The sequence below is a fragment of the Dromaius novaehollandiae genome, chromosome 10 (genome assembly GCF_036370855.1).
Source record: "Dromaius novaehollandiae isolate bDroNov1 chromosome 10, bDroNov1.hap1, whole genome shotgun sequence".
Classification (NCBI taxonomy): domain Eukaryota; kingdom Metazoa; phylum Chordata; class Aves; order Casuariiformes; family Dromaiidae; genus Dromaius; species Dromaius novaehollandiae.
This window is the reverse complement of record NC_088107.1, coordinates 2059145-2075697: the sequence shown is the minus strand read 5'-3', so window position 1 is coordinate 2075697 and position 16553 is coordinate 2059145. Positions and strand designations below refer to the sequence as shown.

Below are 16553 nucleotides of genomic sequence, written 5' to 3'. Positions count from 1 at the left end.
GTCCCTGGAAGAGAAAGATGCTCAATGGTTCTCACCCTAGACTTAGGCTAGATGTTTAGCAGTTTATTCACATGTGGATTTTACAGTATGCTACTGGTTTATTTCTTAAATAAATTATAAAAACCTTTTTTTTTAAAAAAAAAACCCTTTCTTTCTCACAATTATCTTTTGGCCCATTACGTTTTGGCCTATTCATCATCTACAGCACAGGCTGTGCCCTCCCAATTTTTGCAACAGATTTTTCTGTATTTGAAAACTCCTAGCTTCTCTCCTCTCTGTCTTCTCCACTTCATGCCATAATCTGCAGATCCCTTTTTTTACAGACCTGCTCCAGCTTACTGTCTAGGCAGTTGTTTTATCCTGTATTTATGCAGTTGATTAGTCCCTGTCTAAACGTGGTGCTTCCACTTGTCCCTGTTGAATTTCATCATATTTTTTCAGTCTGATTTGCCAGTTTGTCAGGATCGTTTTGAGTTCTGAACCCCATGCTTCGGCGCGCTTGCTGTGCCTCCCAGATTGGTGTCATCCGCAAATTTAATAACATGGTTTATTAGCATTTGAGGGGTGCAGATATAATGTTATCTGTGCTAATGGCTGTTACTTCAAAGACAGCCTCTGGTTTGTATCTCTGTGAAATATTTTCCATTACAGCGTATCATGCCAATGTGCATAAATATCTCTGCATACAAGATGTGTATAGAGGGTAACATAGATTAAGTCCCAGTTTTTTCTCTCAACAGATGTGAAGCCGTCCAATATGTTGGTGAACACACGAGGACAGGTGAAGCTGTGTGACTTTGGGGTTAGCACTCAGGTAATTGCCCCTGCCGATCCCTGCCCGCTCGCTTCCTAACACCGAGTCCCCGGGCTGTGCCGCGAGCCGGCCCCGGCAAGCTCCCCTCTGCTGGGAGAGCACTATTCATTTTTAATCTCTGGGCGACTTTTCTTCATCTGAATATGATTGTTCATTGTTTAATGACAGTAAAAACTGCTGATATTGTAATTACTACTTACGAATAGCAAACTTCATTGATATGCAGCTTTGATATGAAAGTGTTTTGGCCAGACAAAAGGGAGGGCAGAACGAGAGATGTGTCTGGGGAGCCCAACTGGCCCACAATAAAAATTAATATTGGGAGTAACAATAGTGGTGGGCTTTTACAATGTGCAGCACAAATTTTAATTAATTTCCATTTTGGGCCTCCCTTGAGAACTTCTCTGATAGTGACCCGTGAGCTTGCTGTGATGTTGATTTGAATTTCAGCACCTTTACTCTCCGCCAAACATGAGGACCAAAGAGAAGGTCAGCCTTGTATTATAACTTGTCAGAGTCTGTTGTCCCTCCAGCGTATTTAGTGCTCATTGCATTCAAGTAATGAGTGTGGCTTTATTCACATCTTGAGCCAGCTGACTGAAAAATGAGTGCGTTCAATCCTACTTCAAATTGACTTTTTATATCAGACTAGTTTGGGGTACTAAAGCGATAAGCATCCTGTTTAACAGAATTGTTTAAGGTTATCTGCCATAAACTGTAATGCAGTGCTTGTGTAAATTGGAGCTCTCATTCAAAACAAAAGCGAGATTTAATCATTTTTAATGCCTTTGTACATAAATTTGTTCCCTTTTACATAATTTTTAGTTGATTTATAGGAATGATGATTGTAGGTTAAATGAGGAATAATTGCCCATTTTATTTCCACATTATCTTTATATTGTTCTAACAGACTGTTTTGTCTGATAGCTGGTGAATTCTATAGCCAAGACGTATGTTGGAACAAATGCTTATATGGCGGTAAGTGAATTTATGCAGGAATAACATTTAAACAGAAGTATTTGCTCACAGTCTTGTTCTGTGCAGTGTAGGATATATTCTAAATCAATTCTCAGACTTCCTCTTTCCCTACCCCTCGTCGCAGAAGCTGTGCCTTAATTGTGTCCCCCACGGAAACGACTCCCTTTCACTGTCTCACGGACCCACTCCCTTCCTATCTGCGATCACATAACAGCCCTGCGACAACTACAGTGATTGCTGATATGGAAGAGTAATATTGGAAAAGTGTTTCTTTAATGTATTTTTAGTTGTCTTTAATGCATTGTAACAACTGGGAACAAAGAAGAGAGCCGGTTCAACATAAAAAGGCAGCTTTCCACTGATAACCTGCAGCTGCCTGTGGACCGCTGACGGTCCATTACTGCCCGCAGTTTGGGAGCCGCTGCTCTAAGCCTGCAGTTTAGCGAAGTGTTTAAGCATGTGCTCAAGTCTCACGGACTGCCTTGGTAGCTAAGCACGTGCTTGGGTGCTTTCCATGTGAAGTCGCCATGTAAATTTGAAGTATTTGGATTCATAATATTAAGCCATTAATTGCATGTTGTATATTATTCATACCATACTTACCAAGTCATCAGTACGTTTCATTTTTCTATATAAATTTTAGCCAGCAGAATGTTTGTTCTGATTACTTTTGTGCTTTATCTGTACATTAACAATATATATTTCCATCGTTATTAGATGAAAGCAACACATTTCTAAAGATGTATCATTTGGGGAAAATTGCTGTTAGCTAGGATAAGAGGTTTGGTTTTAGCAATTTTTGCTGACCTGCGAAGTGGTGAGTGGTGCCCACGTGTCTTTTTTTGGTCCTTAAAATGGTTTTAGCAAACTGCTTATGTAGTAAAATTGAGGCAAAAATAAGTGTTCAGCTTATTAAAAAACAAAGTGCAAACAGCCATACAGAATGGCTGATTCTTGTATTTTCAAAACTCAGAAAAGGGGTGAGAGAAATCCATGACCTTTAATTGCTTTTATTTATTTATTTATTTATTACTTTCTTGTAAGGAGATAACAGACCAGGATGTCCGTTTATTTGCTAAGTGTTTTTCTAGTCAAGGTGCGCTCGTTATATGGCTTCTGAAACAGTTGTGTCACCATCCTAGAAAGACTCGAACTGTCCTGTGTGATCAGAATGTTATGTGCAGAACAATGTTGAAAACAAAACAAACCAGTCATAGGTATTATTACTTTTGCTAGGAAGCTGGCTGTTTGCTATGCCTCCATTCATTCTCTAGAAGAACTGATATATTGTGATTCAAACAAATAGCTTCAAATGAATCAGCTTCTCCAACTTGGTTCTTACTCCAAGAGTGGTCTTTAGCAGGTCTAATAATTAAATTGTGTTATCCTTTAGTGTACAAATCAAGCTTACGGTTCTCCTTCCCAGGCGTACATTAAATAAATTACTTTTTTTCTTACTGTTTATGGGCGAATATGATGCATCCATCTGTTAATTGAAAAAGAGAAGTTTAAGCTAAAATATACTTGATCTGATTTCTTGTGTTAAAATTGCTTTGCTTCCTGAATAAATCATTTGTCATCTTCAAATTTATAGTGTAGTCATCCAAAAAAAAAAAATCAGGATCATAAACTTTGGTCCCCCAATTAGGCAAACATTAATACCAGCAGTGAATTTGAAACCATCCAAAAAAAAAATGGTGGGTTGCTGTTAAAATAAAGAAACAAAAGGGGTTTTTTTGTTGAGAAATTAAAATTTCCAACAAAAATCATTATTCTGTAAAATCATTTTATCACCTACTTTATATAGAAAAAACTTCTGAATGATAAAAAAGGTAACCAGTTTTAGAAATTCTTAAGATAAAAGATTTTGAGCCTTAGGATTTTAGCCTTTGTATCCTTAGGATCATCTGTGTGTTGCACACTTTATTTTATATCTGTGTGATTTTTATTTTCATCTTCTTTTCCATACTTTTGAAAGAGGAACTCATCTGCCTAGACGTTTTGTTCAAATGTGCTAATGATTTACTTGTCACTTTATCTTCTGTGAATACATAATTTCTAAATATAAGTTACTGTTTGAAACTTGAGTTGTTATAGCAGAGGAGTAAACAATTTAATATTGCTCTGCTGGAATTATGCATCTGATTTGGCTGCTCAGTAAAGGCCAGGGTCTCGTCTGCACTAGGGAGGTCTGGGAGCGTTGTCATCCTGCCACAGGTGCAGGGTCTGCTGGTGACAGAACGTGCCTGGCCGGGATAGCTGATACCATGGTATGTTAGAAAGGAAGCTCTATCAGTCAGTGTACTTTTTTGCTTGCATATCTGCAGCTGTGTGAGGATCTTTGTCAGTCTAAGAGGACTCTTAAAAATCGTATCTCCATACAATGCTGTTACAAACGTTTCTAAGATGTGCCTGGCCGAGCCTAGCTGTACTGCAAAGGCTTGCCGTGATGAACTTGATTAAAAAAAATCTTTTTTTTCTTTTGCTAATTGTTCAGCTCAATATAAATGAGGCCCAGTCAAAAAGATTTTGTTCCTCTTCCATTCCGTTGGGTTTTTTTTGTTTTGATTTGTTTTGTTATGGCAGTTCTGGAAGGCTATGCTTAAAGAAAACGTGGGCAGCGCTGTGTTTTTTTACTTAACATTCTTGCTGCGATAAAAGCTCTTGACCTGGGATTAGCAGTGCAGAGTAAACATCCAAAAACACATTGGACTGGCACTAATTTGGGAGTTTGTTTTCTAAAAAGGTCTCTGGATTATTAAAGACTAAAAATACAGCCAGTGCTTCATAGGTGATTGGGCTAGACAGGTGCATTAACAGCACAGTAGGGAGAGAAGTCTCAGGGAGCCTTTTATTGTTGCATTTCATGCTGTACTTGACCTTGGAAATGCTTAAATTGTAGCTTTCAAGTAAAAACTAGCTGTTATATTTTACAGCTCTATTTCATGAGGCATTAAACTTGCTATTAATAGTTTTGAGTGAAGTCTTTTTTTTTTTTTTTTAATAGGTCAAAAATGAAATTAAAACATATAAAATTGCTGGGCATGTGACCTCACTGGGTTTTTTGGTTTCAGTGACTTTGATTGTTTATTAAACCGTAGTTACTCCCCAACCTCTTGACTCAACATTAGGAGTCTGTTTTCCTGGCATACCTTACTGCTGTGTCTGGGCTTAGAAATAGATGTATGCCACTGATGGACTCTTACAACTTGACCTTGTGCTTTGCTGCGCATGTGCAAATCATTGGCTTTCTTGTCGAATAAAACAGCCCAAACACAAATGCCAAGGCCATCTTTACAAGATGCATAGCAACGCATGGTCACAAGTCTGAGCATAACTGAGCCCTTTGCTCTTGCAGAATTGAGACAAAAAAAACCCCACCACATTTGAACAGTATTGTTGCTATCTGTCAGATTAGCTGGTGAGCTAATTTAAGGTGCTTTGCGTTTTCGCAGTTGATTTACTTGCCCTGGGCTAGCTTTTGTGGGAGAAGTCTGCATGTTTGTTTGCTAGGCTCAAGAAGATGTTTTTTTCCGTCTCTTTGCAGCCTGAACGAATTTCGGGAGAACAGTATGGAATTCATTCTGACGTTTGGAGTTTAGGGATTTCCTTCATGGAGGTATGTACATATGTATCATTTTCTTGTGCATATTGAAAGAATCGAATGACATCTAACCTCAGAATATTTTAATTTAGTCTTTTCTATACTCTCTTATAAATACACCCTTTAACTATTGCTAAATTTCCTGGCTGTATCTAGAATGGATTTGTTCTTACGGAGTTAAATTCAGTTAGATCTAGAGAGCCTCTGTGCAAGCCTGTTACAGTCTTAAATGCTCTCTTAAAGGTCTCTGTGAAAGCAGAAGGTAGGGCCTGGTACATGGATGCCTCTACATCCCTTCAACACCTCTGGGGCTGATGATGGCAGGATCCTTTATCACATCTTCACAGGCCAGGACAGAGAGGGCTATTATTAGAGTTAAAATAGTTATGCAAATCCAAGGTTTGAGTTGGTTAATGTCCTTGCAAAATCTTAGCAGAAATACTTGCAACATGATAGGAATCCTTCCCAGTGTGATTAAATAAGGTGTTTGGATTTAAGTGCTCACCAGGGTTTTTAGAAAGATTTCTCACAAACATAGTTTAAAACTGGGGAAAGTCGTATCGAAATGAAGCAGTTTAAAAAGAATGTGATCATAAAAACAGCAATGCAGGGGAATCCATACTTTCTGCAAGTTTAGTCAGAACAAGGTCGGTTCTTATTCAGGAAAAAGGTGGTTTGTTGTTTCTACTCGGTACTCATCAGATGTCTTAAAAACATAAATTTCAAGGACTTTATAAAAATGGAGGACTGCTTATACGAAAGAGAACCTTGAGTGTATAAGATGAGTAGAAATGCCTGTCTTTTTTATAGTCTTGACAAGTAAAATCAGATCTGGCTTAGTTTGGTCCTGGAGAAGGGATAGGTAACTCTGGTCTGGTGGTGCTAGAAGGATATATTTATGGAGCCTTTTCCAGACTGGCCCGAGCTGGTCACAAGCAAGCCAACTACAGTCTGAAAACCTTGTAGCCTCGTAAGCATAGGCGTAGGCTCTCAAGAGACTTTTTCAGTCCACGAGCAATGCCGTAAAAGAACTTTCCCCCTCTTGGATCAGAGCTGGATAGTACCTAGCCCATGGGCAGTATGAGTGTTACACAAGCTCTATTCCATTTGTAACAGATGTGTAAGCGTATCATATTCACTGTGTTAGGGATGATCACCGTTACTAGCTGAGAGTCTGGCAGAGATGAGGTCTGATCCTTTTGGTTGTTTTTCCTACATGAGCAGTTCGTTCAAACCGCTCAGATAATTAAAACCACTGAGATTTCACATAATGACCGAGCGAAAGAGCTTTCACTCACTGACTTTGGGACAAATAGTAATGCAAATTTTGTATAAACAAAGGTCCCTGTTCTTCTACAGATGCCAGTAGTTGACTAGGAGGGGGAAAACATGCAAATTTTGGAGACACAGTAGCTGCTTTCCAGAGTGGTTGCCATTTACTTGGCCACTGATATTTTTTGTCCCTCATGTATGATTGGCACAATGCTCTCGCTTTTCTCTTCCTTGTTTTCCCTGTCACCTGAAAACTCCACGCATTCCCGTGTCAATCAGCAAGGCCTCCATGCATTTCTGCAAAAGATTTTGGTCTTAGTCAGAACCTCTGACTTAAACTTGCATCATCTTTCCTGTACGGCCTGACTGACAAAAGCATGATATGATTACTGAAAAATATAGGTGCCCTTCCCTTCTCTTCTGATAAATACAGTGTCATGAAACTGAAGTTCAGTATACCTTTTGGTGAAGTACAACTGAGATTCTTAGCAGAGGGTTAGACAGAAGTTAAGTAGTTGTGGTGCTGGCCCTCTAGGCAAATTTCACCTTTTGCCGACTGAAAGTTAAGTGAGACTTTTTTTGTGTTTTCAAACAATAAAGATTCCTTGCCAAATGCATGATCAGTTTTAACCAAAATGAAAATATTTAATGCTGAATCAGTGCATTCAGATCTTGTAAATCTTTTTTCAAGTCTGATTAAAGCTAACTCTGTATATACAATAGTGACATATTCTAATGTGTCACAGGGGATGCAATGCTGTTAATTTGTTTTACTGCAAATTTCAATGGTTGGAGAGCACTCAGAATTTTGGAAGAGGTACAGGACATATTCACACACTCTGTAAATGAATCTAACTGACAAAGGGCTAAAATGAGATTGCATTACATTGATATTTGACTATGGTATTCTTGATTCACAGTGGCATAATGATACATATGCAGAAGTCGTGTAGAGCAAATATTTACAGATTCCTTTGCTGAATATAAGAGATATAAAAGATGTATTTCTGTGTGCAACACCAGTCTCCAAGCTGTGAAGAATTTCTATGCAGACGAATATATTTGGAATTTAGTTTAGGCTTATTAGTAGGCAACCTGGCTAGTCATAAATTAAAGGACGGATTTCACATCATATCAGCCAATATTAGGAAAACTCCTTTCATTTGCATTTACTCTCCACTTTCAAACCTTCTCAACTTCTTTTTCTCTCTCCCACTTTCTGTGAATGTCTCCTGAACCAGATGTGCAAAACAATTTGGTTCTGTGTGCTTTGCTAATTGGTATGTCATCTGGTCCTCCGAGACCTCTCTTCAACAAGATCGCTGTTTTATTGAAGTGGTTTGAGTGATGTGTTAAATGATGAAAGCAAGGACAGTGGCTTAGAAAAATGTCTCAAAAAAGGTGAAGAAGATGCTCAAAGAGCCACACAAGGTCACTGTCATTAAAGTAACACTGTCTATTGACGTGGGGATTGGTAGTGCAGACACCCAGGCTCTTGTTGATGGAGCTGTTAAAAAGTGAAGTTAGCATTTATTGTAAGATTTAAAAATCGTCTCCACTTAGTACTGCAATACTCCAATCCCTACAACTTCAAGGTAGCACAGATACAGCATGCTAAAAAGAAATTTCATGTGGGACTAAGTTAACAAGGGCTGTTTTGATGTATGATGATACAAAACAGCAGCTAAGTAACTCTTCTCATTTTCTGCAGTATTCTTCTGAGCTTCTAAAATGCCTTGAATTTCTTTGTTGCAAATCTATGTGTAATGAGAAACCGAACTGTTGCTTTCGAAGGTTAAGGAAACTGCCCCAGAAGTGTGCTAGCTGAGAGTGAGAAGTACTAGATCTAGGTACCACATAAGTCTGGGAGACAATGAGCACTCTCGTTCCTTTTGAAGCAGTAGATGACTAAAGGTATTTAGCTTCCCGTCAGTCTTGCTCTTTCCAAAAAATGGAGGAAATACTCCTAGCTTGCTTTTTTATTTTTTATTATTTTCCTTTTTTTGGAGTTTGCATATTTTTTCTTCAGGTGAATTTCTTTCTTTGAGGTGAATTAGATTTAATACATAATCTGTAACCCTGTATAAAAAGTGTTTCATTACAAATAGTCTGTAGTAGTAGTATTTTCATGAGGTTTTCAGATGTAGTTTTATTTAAGCGCTCTTGGGTTGACAAAGCAAGTTCAATTTAAACCAATGACATTGCTGTCACTACACTGAAGACTGTGTCAGCATTTTCATTATAAGAGCTGTTTTTCAGGGGTTTATAACTCAGTCATAAAATATACTCCAGGCTGCCTGGGCTGAGTCTAAGTGCTGTTTGCATTCTGTAAGTGATGCAGTCTCCCTCTCAAGAACTGTGCCCTGCACAGGAGGATAAATTGGATTGCCTAATATTTCTTTTTACTCTCTAATAAATATGACCCTAATTCTGCCATACATGGTTGCTATCTGAAAATGAACATTAAAACACCCAAAGGTGGATAAAATAGATCTTCCTGGTTTTTAATAGACAGTATTCTTGGCTGTCCAGTGTTGCCTTTCTGTAGCGATGGTTTAAGCTGTAGGCGTGCCTACCGTTACCTCCAGCTGAGCCACTTCTCCTGGGGCAAGTGGCCACTGTTGGAGCTGGGTGAGAAGGACGTTTGCTCTGACCCTGTAGGGCTGATGTGTTTTTAGGTATTCCTGCTCCCTTGGGGAATTGCCTCTTGTTTTGCCTCTGGACTTTACCATCTTAAAACTGCCTGCTGAGGCGTGCTCTCTACTTTTGAAACAGGATCAGTCTCCTACATATCCTGAGGCGATGGGAGGTGAGGAGAAGGAAGTCTTGGAAAGGGAATGGAATATAATTGTGTTTCTAGCTGTTTGTTGAGGTATAGCATAGGTTTGCTTATCTTTGGCAAAAGATCCAGGGCTAATTTTTTCTACAAATACAACTGGTGGTATATTGTATTTAAATGCAGAAAATGAGTGATTTGCTTATGCCACAGACTGAGTAACTTTTGGAAGTAGAATATGAACTCCATGTGTTTGGCTTCATCTTCTAATGATACCTTTTGCATCTTTTTGCACCTCCTTTTGTGTCATCTCCTAGTCCCTACTTTCCACTGTCCTCTGCTGAGAAAAGCAAGTACCTTCCTGTGTTTCAGGCCCTCTTTCAAAATTCATTTTTCTTACCAAGATTATTGTGTTCTCTCCTCCAGGGAAACAAGCTTTTGTTTCTTAGTATTAGTGTTAAAAACAAGTTCTTAAATCTCACAAAATGAGAACTGTTATGTCTGCAGTCACCTGAGTTTTCAGTTACCTGCATATTTGCTAGATAATTGTTTGCACTGTTCATGTTAAGATGCTGTTTTAAGCAATATTGCAAGAAATCATATTACAGATTATCAGGATTTTTTTGCATTCCCAAATATAACAACACCAATATATATCCAGAAAACATGCCCTGTGTCATGTATTTCAGGCACATATACCTATCTTGTGAGAGGGGTTGACATGTAATGTCAGCACTATGGGCCCTCAGCTCCTCAGCACGCTGGGGCTAGGAGCACGCATGGAAGTGTAAGAGCACACTCATGGACAGCGAAGGCAAAGAGGAACATGCTTGAACAGGGTGCTAGAAAAGACAAAGCCCTGCTTTAAGATGCCTTTCTTACTTAAATACTTTGATCTTTAAGATGTTTGACTACATAAAACTGATACAAAGACTCAAAATGTATGTAATGTAAAGTGTAGTGTAAATGTAAGGGTAAAGGAGAGGAGGTTTCAGGAGATTTCTTTTTAAGGAGTCTAACGTAAGTGATCAGCCAGGTATCATCAGCACTGAAGTGAAGATAGTGAGCTGGTCTGCAGGAAATCCTGCAGAAGCGCAGGATTTCACTTACGCTTGGATGCTGTGGTTGGTCTGTGGTCAGCTTTACACCCATACCTAAACAATAGTAGTTAGATGGATTTGGGGGGAAGTCTGACACCCGAAGCTTGCTGGGACTGCATAGCCTTCTGTGTTGGCACTTGACACAGTGAAGATTTGGTAGAAAGGGGTACAGTTGTGGTTGGGCAACTGTGAATGGCTGTGTGACTGCTGGAAGCAGACGCTGACCATGCAGTGACCTACGGTGTTGAAAGCGACGCTGAGTAGAGGCAGGAGGAATATTAATTCAAATAGACCATTAGAAGATGGTAACGGTCAAGCTTAAAAGGAAAATGAGAATTTGTATTTAATCTCCATGCAGAGCAGGAATCTTGATATTGTAACCAAATGCTTGGATGAAGCGAGGTGTTTCCAATCAAGTGACAGTTCTTACTGGAATTCTCCTCGCTTTTTGAGATTTGTAAGAGAATTTAATTTTATGTAGTTTGCACTTCATCTTTAATGGGATATATACTTCAAGTCACAATCGGAAAATAACACACAATCCTCTCTGTAACTTATGTAGTGCTCTTGAGTTCCAGTCTTGGATCCTGTTTGGTTTCAGATTTTATTCCTATAGCAGTTATTTCAGCTTTTCAGCCACGTCCAATGAGCATTTTGCAATGTGAAGCTTTGGATTTGTATGGTAATCTTACAGATGTGTTCACTGACGATCAAATCCATTTGCTAATCCTGTGCAGAATCCACATGAAATTTTCAAGAGATCTTAAGGTGTAGTTGGTGCATATGTTCCATGTCATTGCCCTGACATTGAAACTCTGCAGCAGTTTTTCCGGGGGAGGCTGAAAGGGATGCATGAGGCAAGAAGCAGATGTGAAAAGCAGCATGGGAAATTCTTGAACTCTTTGCCGCTACTCCGATAAATTTAGCCCTGGGGATGAACATCAAGAACATCCTGGTGGGCAAACTGACTGTGCACTGGGGAGAAGTGGACTTTGCAGACCAAGAGTCTTATTCATTATGGTTTTGTAGATAACAAATGCTCTGAATTGCACTAAAGCATCGATTGACAGTGAAAAAGGAGCGTGCAGTGTATGCACTCGTAACAGCGTACTGGTACTATGCAGCTTCTGGGAATCGTGTTATATATTGCATATCACCATTAACAGTAAATTCAGTTTGAAAAAAAAAGTATTCTTCAAAAACTGCTGCACAAGTTTTCGTATTAAAGACACGGGTCCAGATTCTTTCTGAGTTAATTCTCCTGAAACCTTTGTGGGAGTCAGGGGTCTGGGCTCCTCTGAAGGCTGAGCTGTTTTCTGTGACAGGCTTACAGGTTCACAGTGTCTAAAAGAGAAGTACAGAAATGAGCCAACTAGAATTTGTGGTGGTCTAAGACTTGTCAGAAGCAACTTAAAGCAAAATTTTAAATAATTGTCTTGATGCTGAGGCCTGCTCTCCCAGTCTGCAGTGTAACATACTTGCAGTGAACAAAATTTTATTCCACTTGCTTAAACTGGAGAAACTGGGAAAGCCCGTCTCATAGGGTGCCCCTGGTGCTATTCGAGCCGTCAAGAGTGGCTCCTGCTAGAAGGTGTGAGGACAGCATTAACCAAACATATTAAAAGAGTATTATTTCCCCATTCCTACACTGAGAATTCAAGAAGTTGTTAAAATTAGTTGAACACATCAGATCACATTTCAGTAGATACAGTATGATGTGTTTTAAATAACTCAACCTTTTTTTTTTTTCTTACTAAATCCTGACCTTCTCTAAACTAAAAAAAACCACCCTCACTTCTGCACCCAACCACCCAAGTAACCAGCAGTGCTTGGATGCGATGGGTGTTTACTTGGTAGCTGCAAATCTCTCTAAATAACTTATCTCTGAAATACTGTTGTTTATTAGAGAAAATTTAAAAGCAGAGCTTCTGAAAGTGCTGGATTACCATCCCTGTGGGCTGACGTCCTCTGTTGGCCAGCAGCGGTCATATAGCAGGGCCTTGGGCAGTGATGGTTTCCTTGGCCACGACCTTCCTGAGGAAAAATCAATTTTAGGGAGAAGAAGGTGTTTCGGTTCTGGCCTTTTTCTGGTTTCATGCAATCTGATTGAGAGCAGACTCATGCTTGAGCCCTTGAATCTCTCAGCTTAGACCACGGATGGTTGCATGGGTGCGACTGTTTAGTAGGAGACGTTTTTAATGGACAGACCCTTACACGCTTCATTCAGCCATGGGCAATGGCTGTTACACACACACAATTTCGCTGAATAACTTGAAGGAAAAATTACAGTAGAATATTTGTGTAGTTTTAATTGTTCTGTACAGAATGACATATTTTAGAAACTTGTTCCTAGGAAAATGCTGGCCTAAACATTTTTTTCGGAGCTATTTTGGGTGATTTATCCAAGCAGTGGGTGTTAGCTCAGTTTCCACATCTGCCATCTTCACCCGACCATCAGGATGAGGAAAGGCAATGTCCAGCTACATCACTATTTTTGTGGTAGCAGAATTAGAAGTAAAGGTACCAGTGCCTGAGGGTTGGGTCATGAATTAATAATTGCTCTGTGGTGGAGGAGGCCCGTCAGAATAGCTGAAAATGGGGAAGTTGCCTTGCAGAGCGCTATCAATCACTCAGTGACCATAACTTCCAGTAATTAGTGTATTTTATGGGCCTTTGCTTCAGTGACTTGGAAGCACATATGCTCCACTCACAGCTAAACTTAGCCAGAGTAATATTCCAGGATGATTTATCCGCTTGCTGCGCTGGGATGTAACCCTATATTAGGTGAAGATTGTGAACTAAGCTGCAATAAAGTGTAAGTTTAGGTACAGTTTGCGCAGGTTGAGACCTCAATGTATCATGTTTCTCAGCAATTGCTGTTAGGCCACTGTGGGCAGTCTGTGTAGCAGCAAAATAAATAATATCGTCCTCCACCTGAGTGGATAGATGAATGGACAATTAAAGGATATCAGCTGGGTGGATGCGTAACGTGTAGGTTTATATAATACAGATTAAGGTTACCTGCTCCTACACGGAGTAGTGTAGCTGTTTCTACTTTTGAAAAGTTAAAACATTAGAAGTATTTGTCAGCTGAGTCTGCCTTTGTCTATGTTATTGTAACTGGTTTGTAATGGAAGGTGCTCCTGCCAGAGCCTGCGCGCTTTAATGCCAGGGCAAATGGAGAAGAGCACTATTGCTTCCGTGAAGCTGAGCTGGTTTTCCATCAGCATAAGTGAATTTAGCATTTTTCCTGTGGGTACTGAACAGGAATGGACGGGGTAGTCACTCATTTCTAGCGTTCTGTAATCTGTGAAATTAAAGATGTGATTTCAGTTGTGCTGCATGTCCCAGCAGTTGGATCAGATCTGTGATTTTTAAAATCACTGTATCCCAGGTATTTTAAAATATTTCCTCTTAAGGACTGCTGTTTCTTGAAATCTGAGTCCAGCAAACAAATAAGCATGAAGCATCTTTACTCAAACAAGTAGTCTCCTCAGTCTTTGTCGTTTGTGTGACTTCTGCACGTGACAGTCGACACGGATTGGGCTTAAAAAGCCTGGGTGTCCCCCACAGACATGTCTCGCTCTAGAGAAGGCTATGGCACGCTGTTACTCTGGACAACACCTTTGAAGAAGTAGCAGAAAAAGCCTGGTAATATAGTGGATTTGTGGATAGGAAGAAATGCGCAATTTAATCATGATTGTATGCAGTCTTTAGTTTGCAGTGCATTTACTATAGTTCATATTTAAAAGAAGTCAAAGTGAAACTAATTATCTTTAATTAAGGTGAATTAGGCTTTGATTTTTAATATATTTTATGCAGAGAGATCTTGAACTCATCTGCTCAAGCCAAGAAATGTCCCAAAGGTTATTAGGGCATATTTCTGTTGGGCCTGGCGGTATTAGTAATAACCTTCTTTCTCATAGTTCTAGACATGAACAAATATGTCACTTCATCAGTCTCTGTTACCCGCACTTATGCCCCTCCGCAGGGGTCGCAGATTCCACAAGTTATCAGCTAATGGCGTTATACATTAAAAATTGAAGCTTTCCTCACTCTGAGGCCTTTCAAGGCTTTGTTCTTAAGCCCCAGACACTTTGGAGTGCAGCTGCAAACTATAGGCAGAAGATTAAATTAATTTGTAACTCTTTTTTCGTCCTGCATTACTAAATCCTGCACATTTAATTGAAACCCTACTTCAAGATGCTTTGTGTTTCTGTTCTTCTTTGTTGTCAGTTTAACCTCAGAAGCACTTTAACGCTGGTAAATTGCTCTTATATCCTTTTGGATTCTTTTTTTTTTTTTCCCGTGCAATAGGAGGACAGTGAAATTGATATTAGAAGGAAAGAAAAATCTTAGGGTAGTTTTTGAGGTATTTAATATTTATCAAGGTCCATACCCTGCAGAGTTTCAGGTGATTTTAAGCCATCTATCTAGGAATGTATAAATTGGTCTTGGAATGAAATTTCACCTAGGGAATTTTATGTTATCCAGTAGTTAAGTCTGATTTTTTTAAGTTTCCTGTGTCTGAATGTTCCGAAGTGGCGGCTGCTTTTCCATAAAATGGGGGTTTAACTGCAGTGCACAATCTAAATGCAAAATCCTTAGATGGAAATTTAATTGTGTAAAATGTGCACGAGGTAATTAAGAACAAATTTTAGAACATTTCAGACTATAAAGTCCTCCTTCAGCTAGATCACTAGCGATATTGTAAGTGCTTATTTTCAATTTGCAGTTATGCTGAGAAACATGGAATGTGTCTAGATTAAGAATAAAAACATCCCATGCTTTTCAGTATAACTGTAAATTAAAAAACAACTTGCACAACATAGCCAATAATCTAAGTGGAAGACTTTATTGCCTGAGTGTCCTCAAAATATGTTTTGAACTTCCTTCCCTCAGCCACTTTCTGAGCAGGATGAGGACTGCTCACCCACGCTTGCTCTTGCAATTCGGATTAGCAATATAGACAGGCAAGAGGCAATCAAGTAGCATTTTAAGAGACTGGTGTAGAGAAAGAGGCTTGTTAGGCAGGACTTCCGGATTTCCATTTTCAGTTCCAAAATGATTAATTATGTTATTTCAACAAGTCATTTTAATTTTGTCTTCATTTATCTGCACATTAAATATCTGTTTTTATGTGCAAACAGGTTGAGCCTAGCTAGAGTTGCTTTCCAGCCCTTCTTAAGGCTGCTCAGCAGATAGAGTTTAGGCATTTGATGCTACCAAAACTGGCCATCTTATTCTTTTTGCTTTCCCTTTAGTTGTTTTTAGGGTATTTGGGTATAATTTGATAAAAAGCAGCATACACGTGCACTGTATCAGTATATTTTATTTAGTTATTTGGAATTATCTGTACCCCAGCATATCAGTTCTTGTTCTAGAGCCTGATGGTGCACCCAGTGCCTCCATATGCCCCCTTGTCCGAGGCTGGGGGAATGCTCCTAGCAGATATGTGCACTTGGAAGTTCACATCATTTTTCATGATGCGACCTCCCTGAGCACCACAAAGATGACCATTTTAAGTGCTCTGATGTGTTACTTCTGTGTTTAAGAAAGCAAAAAAGAAATTTTAAATACATGGGCACATAGTTGCTCTAAAGTAAAATAATGTAGGAAAGTGTTATTCTGACTTATCTCCTGTTGATATGGTGTGATTCTCATTTATACTTCTGTAGCATGCTGGCAGTGCAATTCACTGCACCTTTTTTAAATGATGTTTTTTGCAGTTCTTGTGTAGTGTGAAGCTGCCCAGAGGGAAATGAGAACAAACTCCTTAAAGTTTAAGCATTCCCTTCTCTCCTCCAAGCATATGTAAAATACTGATCCGTTTCTGAACCTAACTAGTCAGAATAGAAATACTGTATTTTAGTTAAAATGCATTAAAAACAAAATTAAAAGTTCCTGGGTTTCACCATGTAAATGCAGAGGAGAAGGTTTTGATAGTGCTTTAGCTTAGTAGTTCATATCTTTTGCAGTCTGTATTGGGCTTATGCGGTATATGTTTAA

General features: G+C 39.2%; 1 protein-coding gene across 2 annotated transcripts in view; it reads left to right on the top strand.

Moving 5' to 3' along the window:
• Positions 1–16553, top strand: part of MAP2K5 (mitogen-activated protein kinase kinase 5) — a 144597-nt gene that overhangs the window by 73088 nt on the left and 54956 nt on the right. For both annotated transcript variants that reach the window (XM_064517849.1, XM_026121700.2), the window contains exons 14-16: positions 741–814; positions 1742–1792; positions 5340–5411. In XM_064517849.1, coding sequence (XP_064373919.1) covers positions 741–814; positions 1742–1792; positions 5340–5411 — 197 coding nt within the window. The remainder of the gene's footprint in view (positions 1–740; positions 815–1741; positions 1793–5339; positions 5412–16553) is intronic.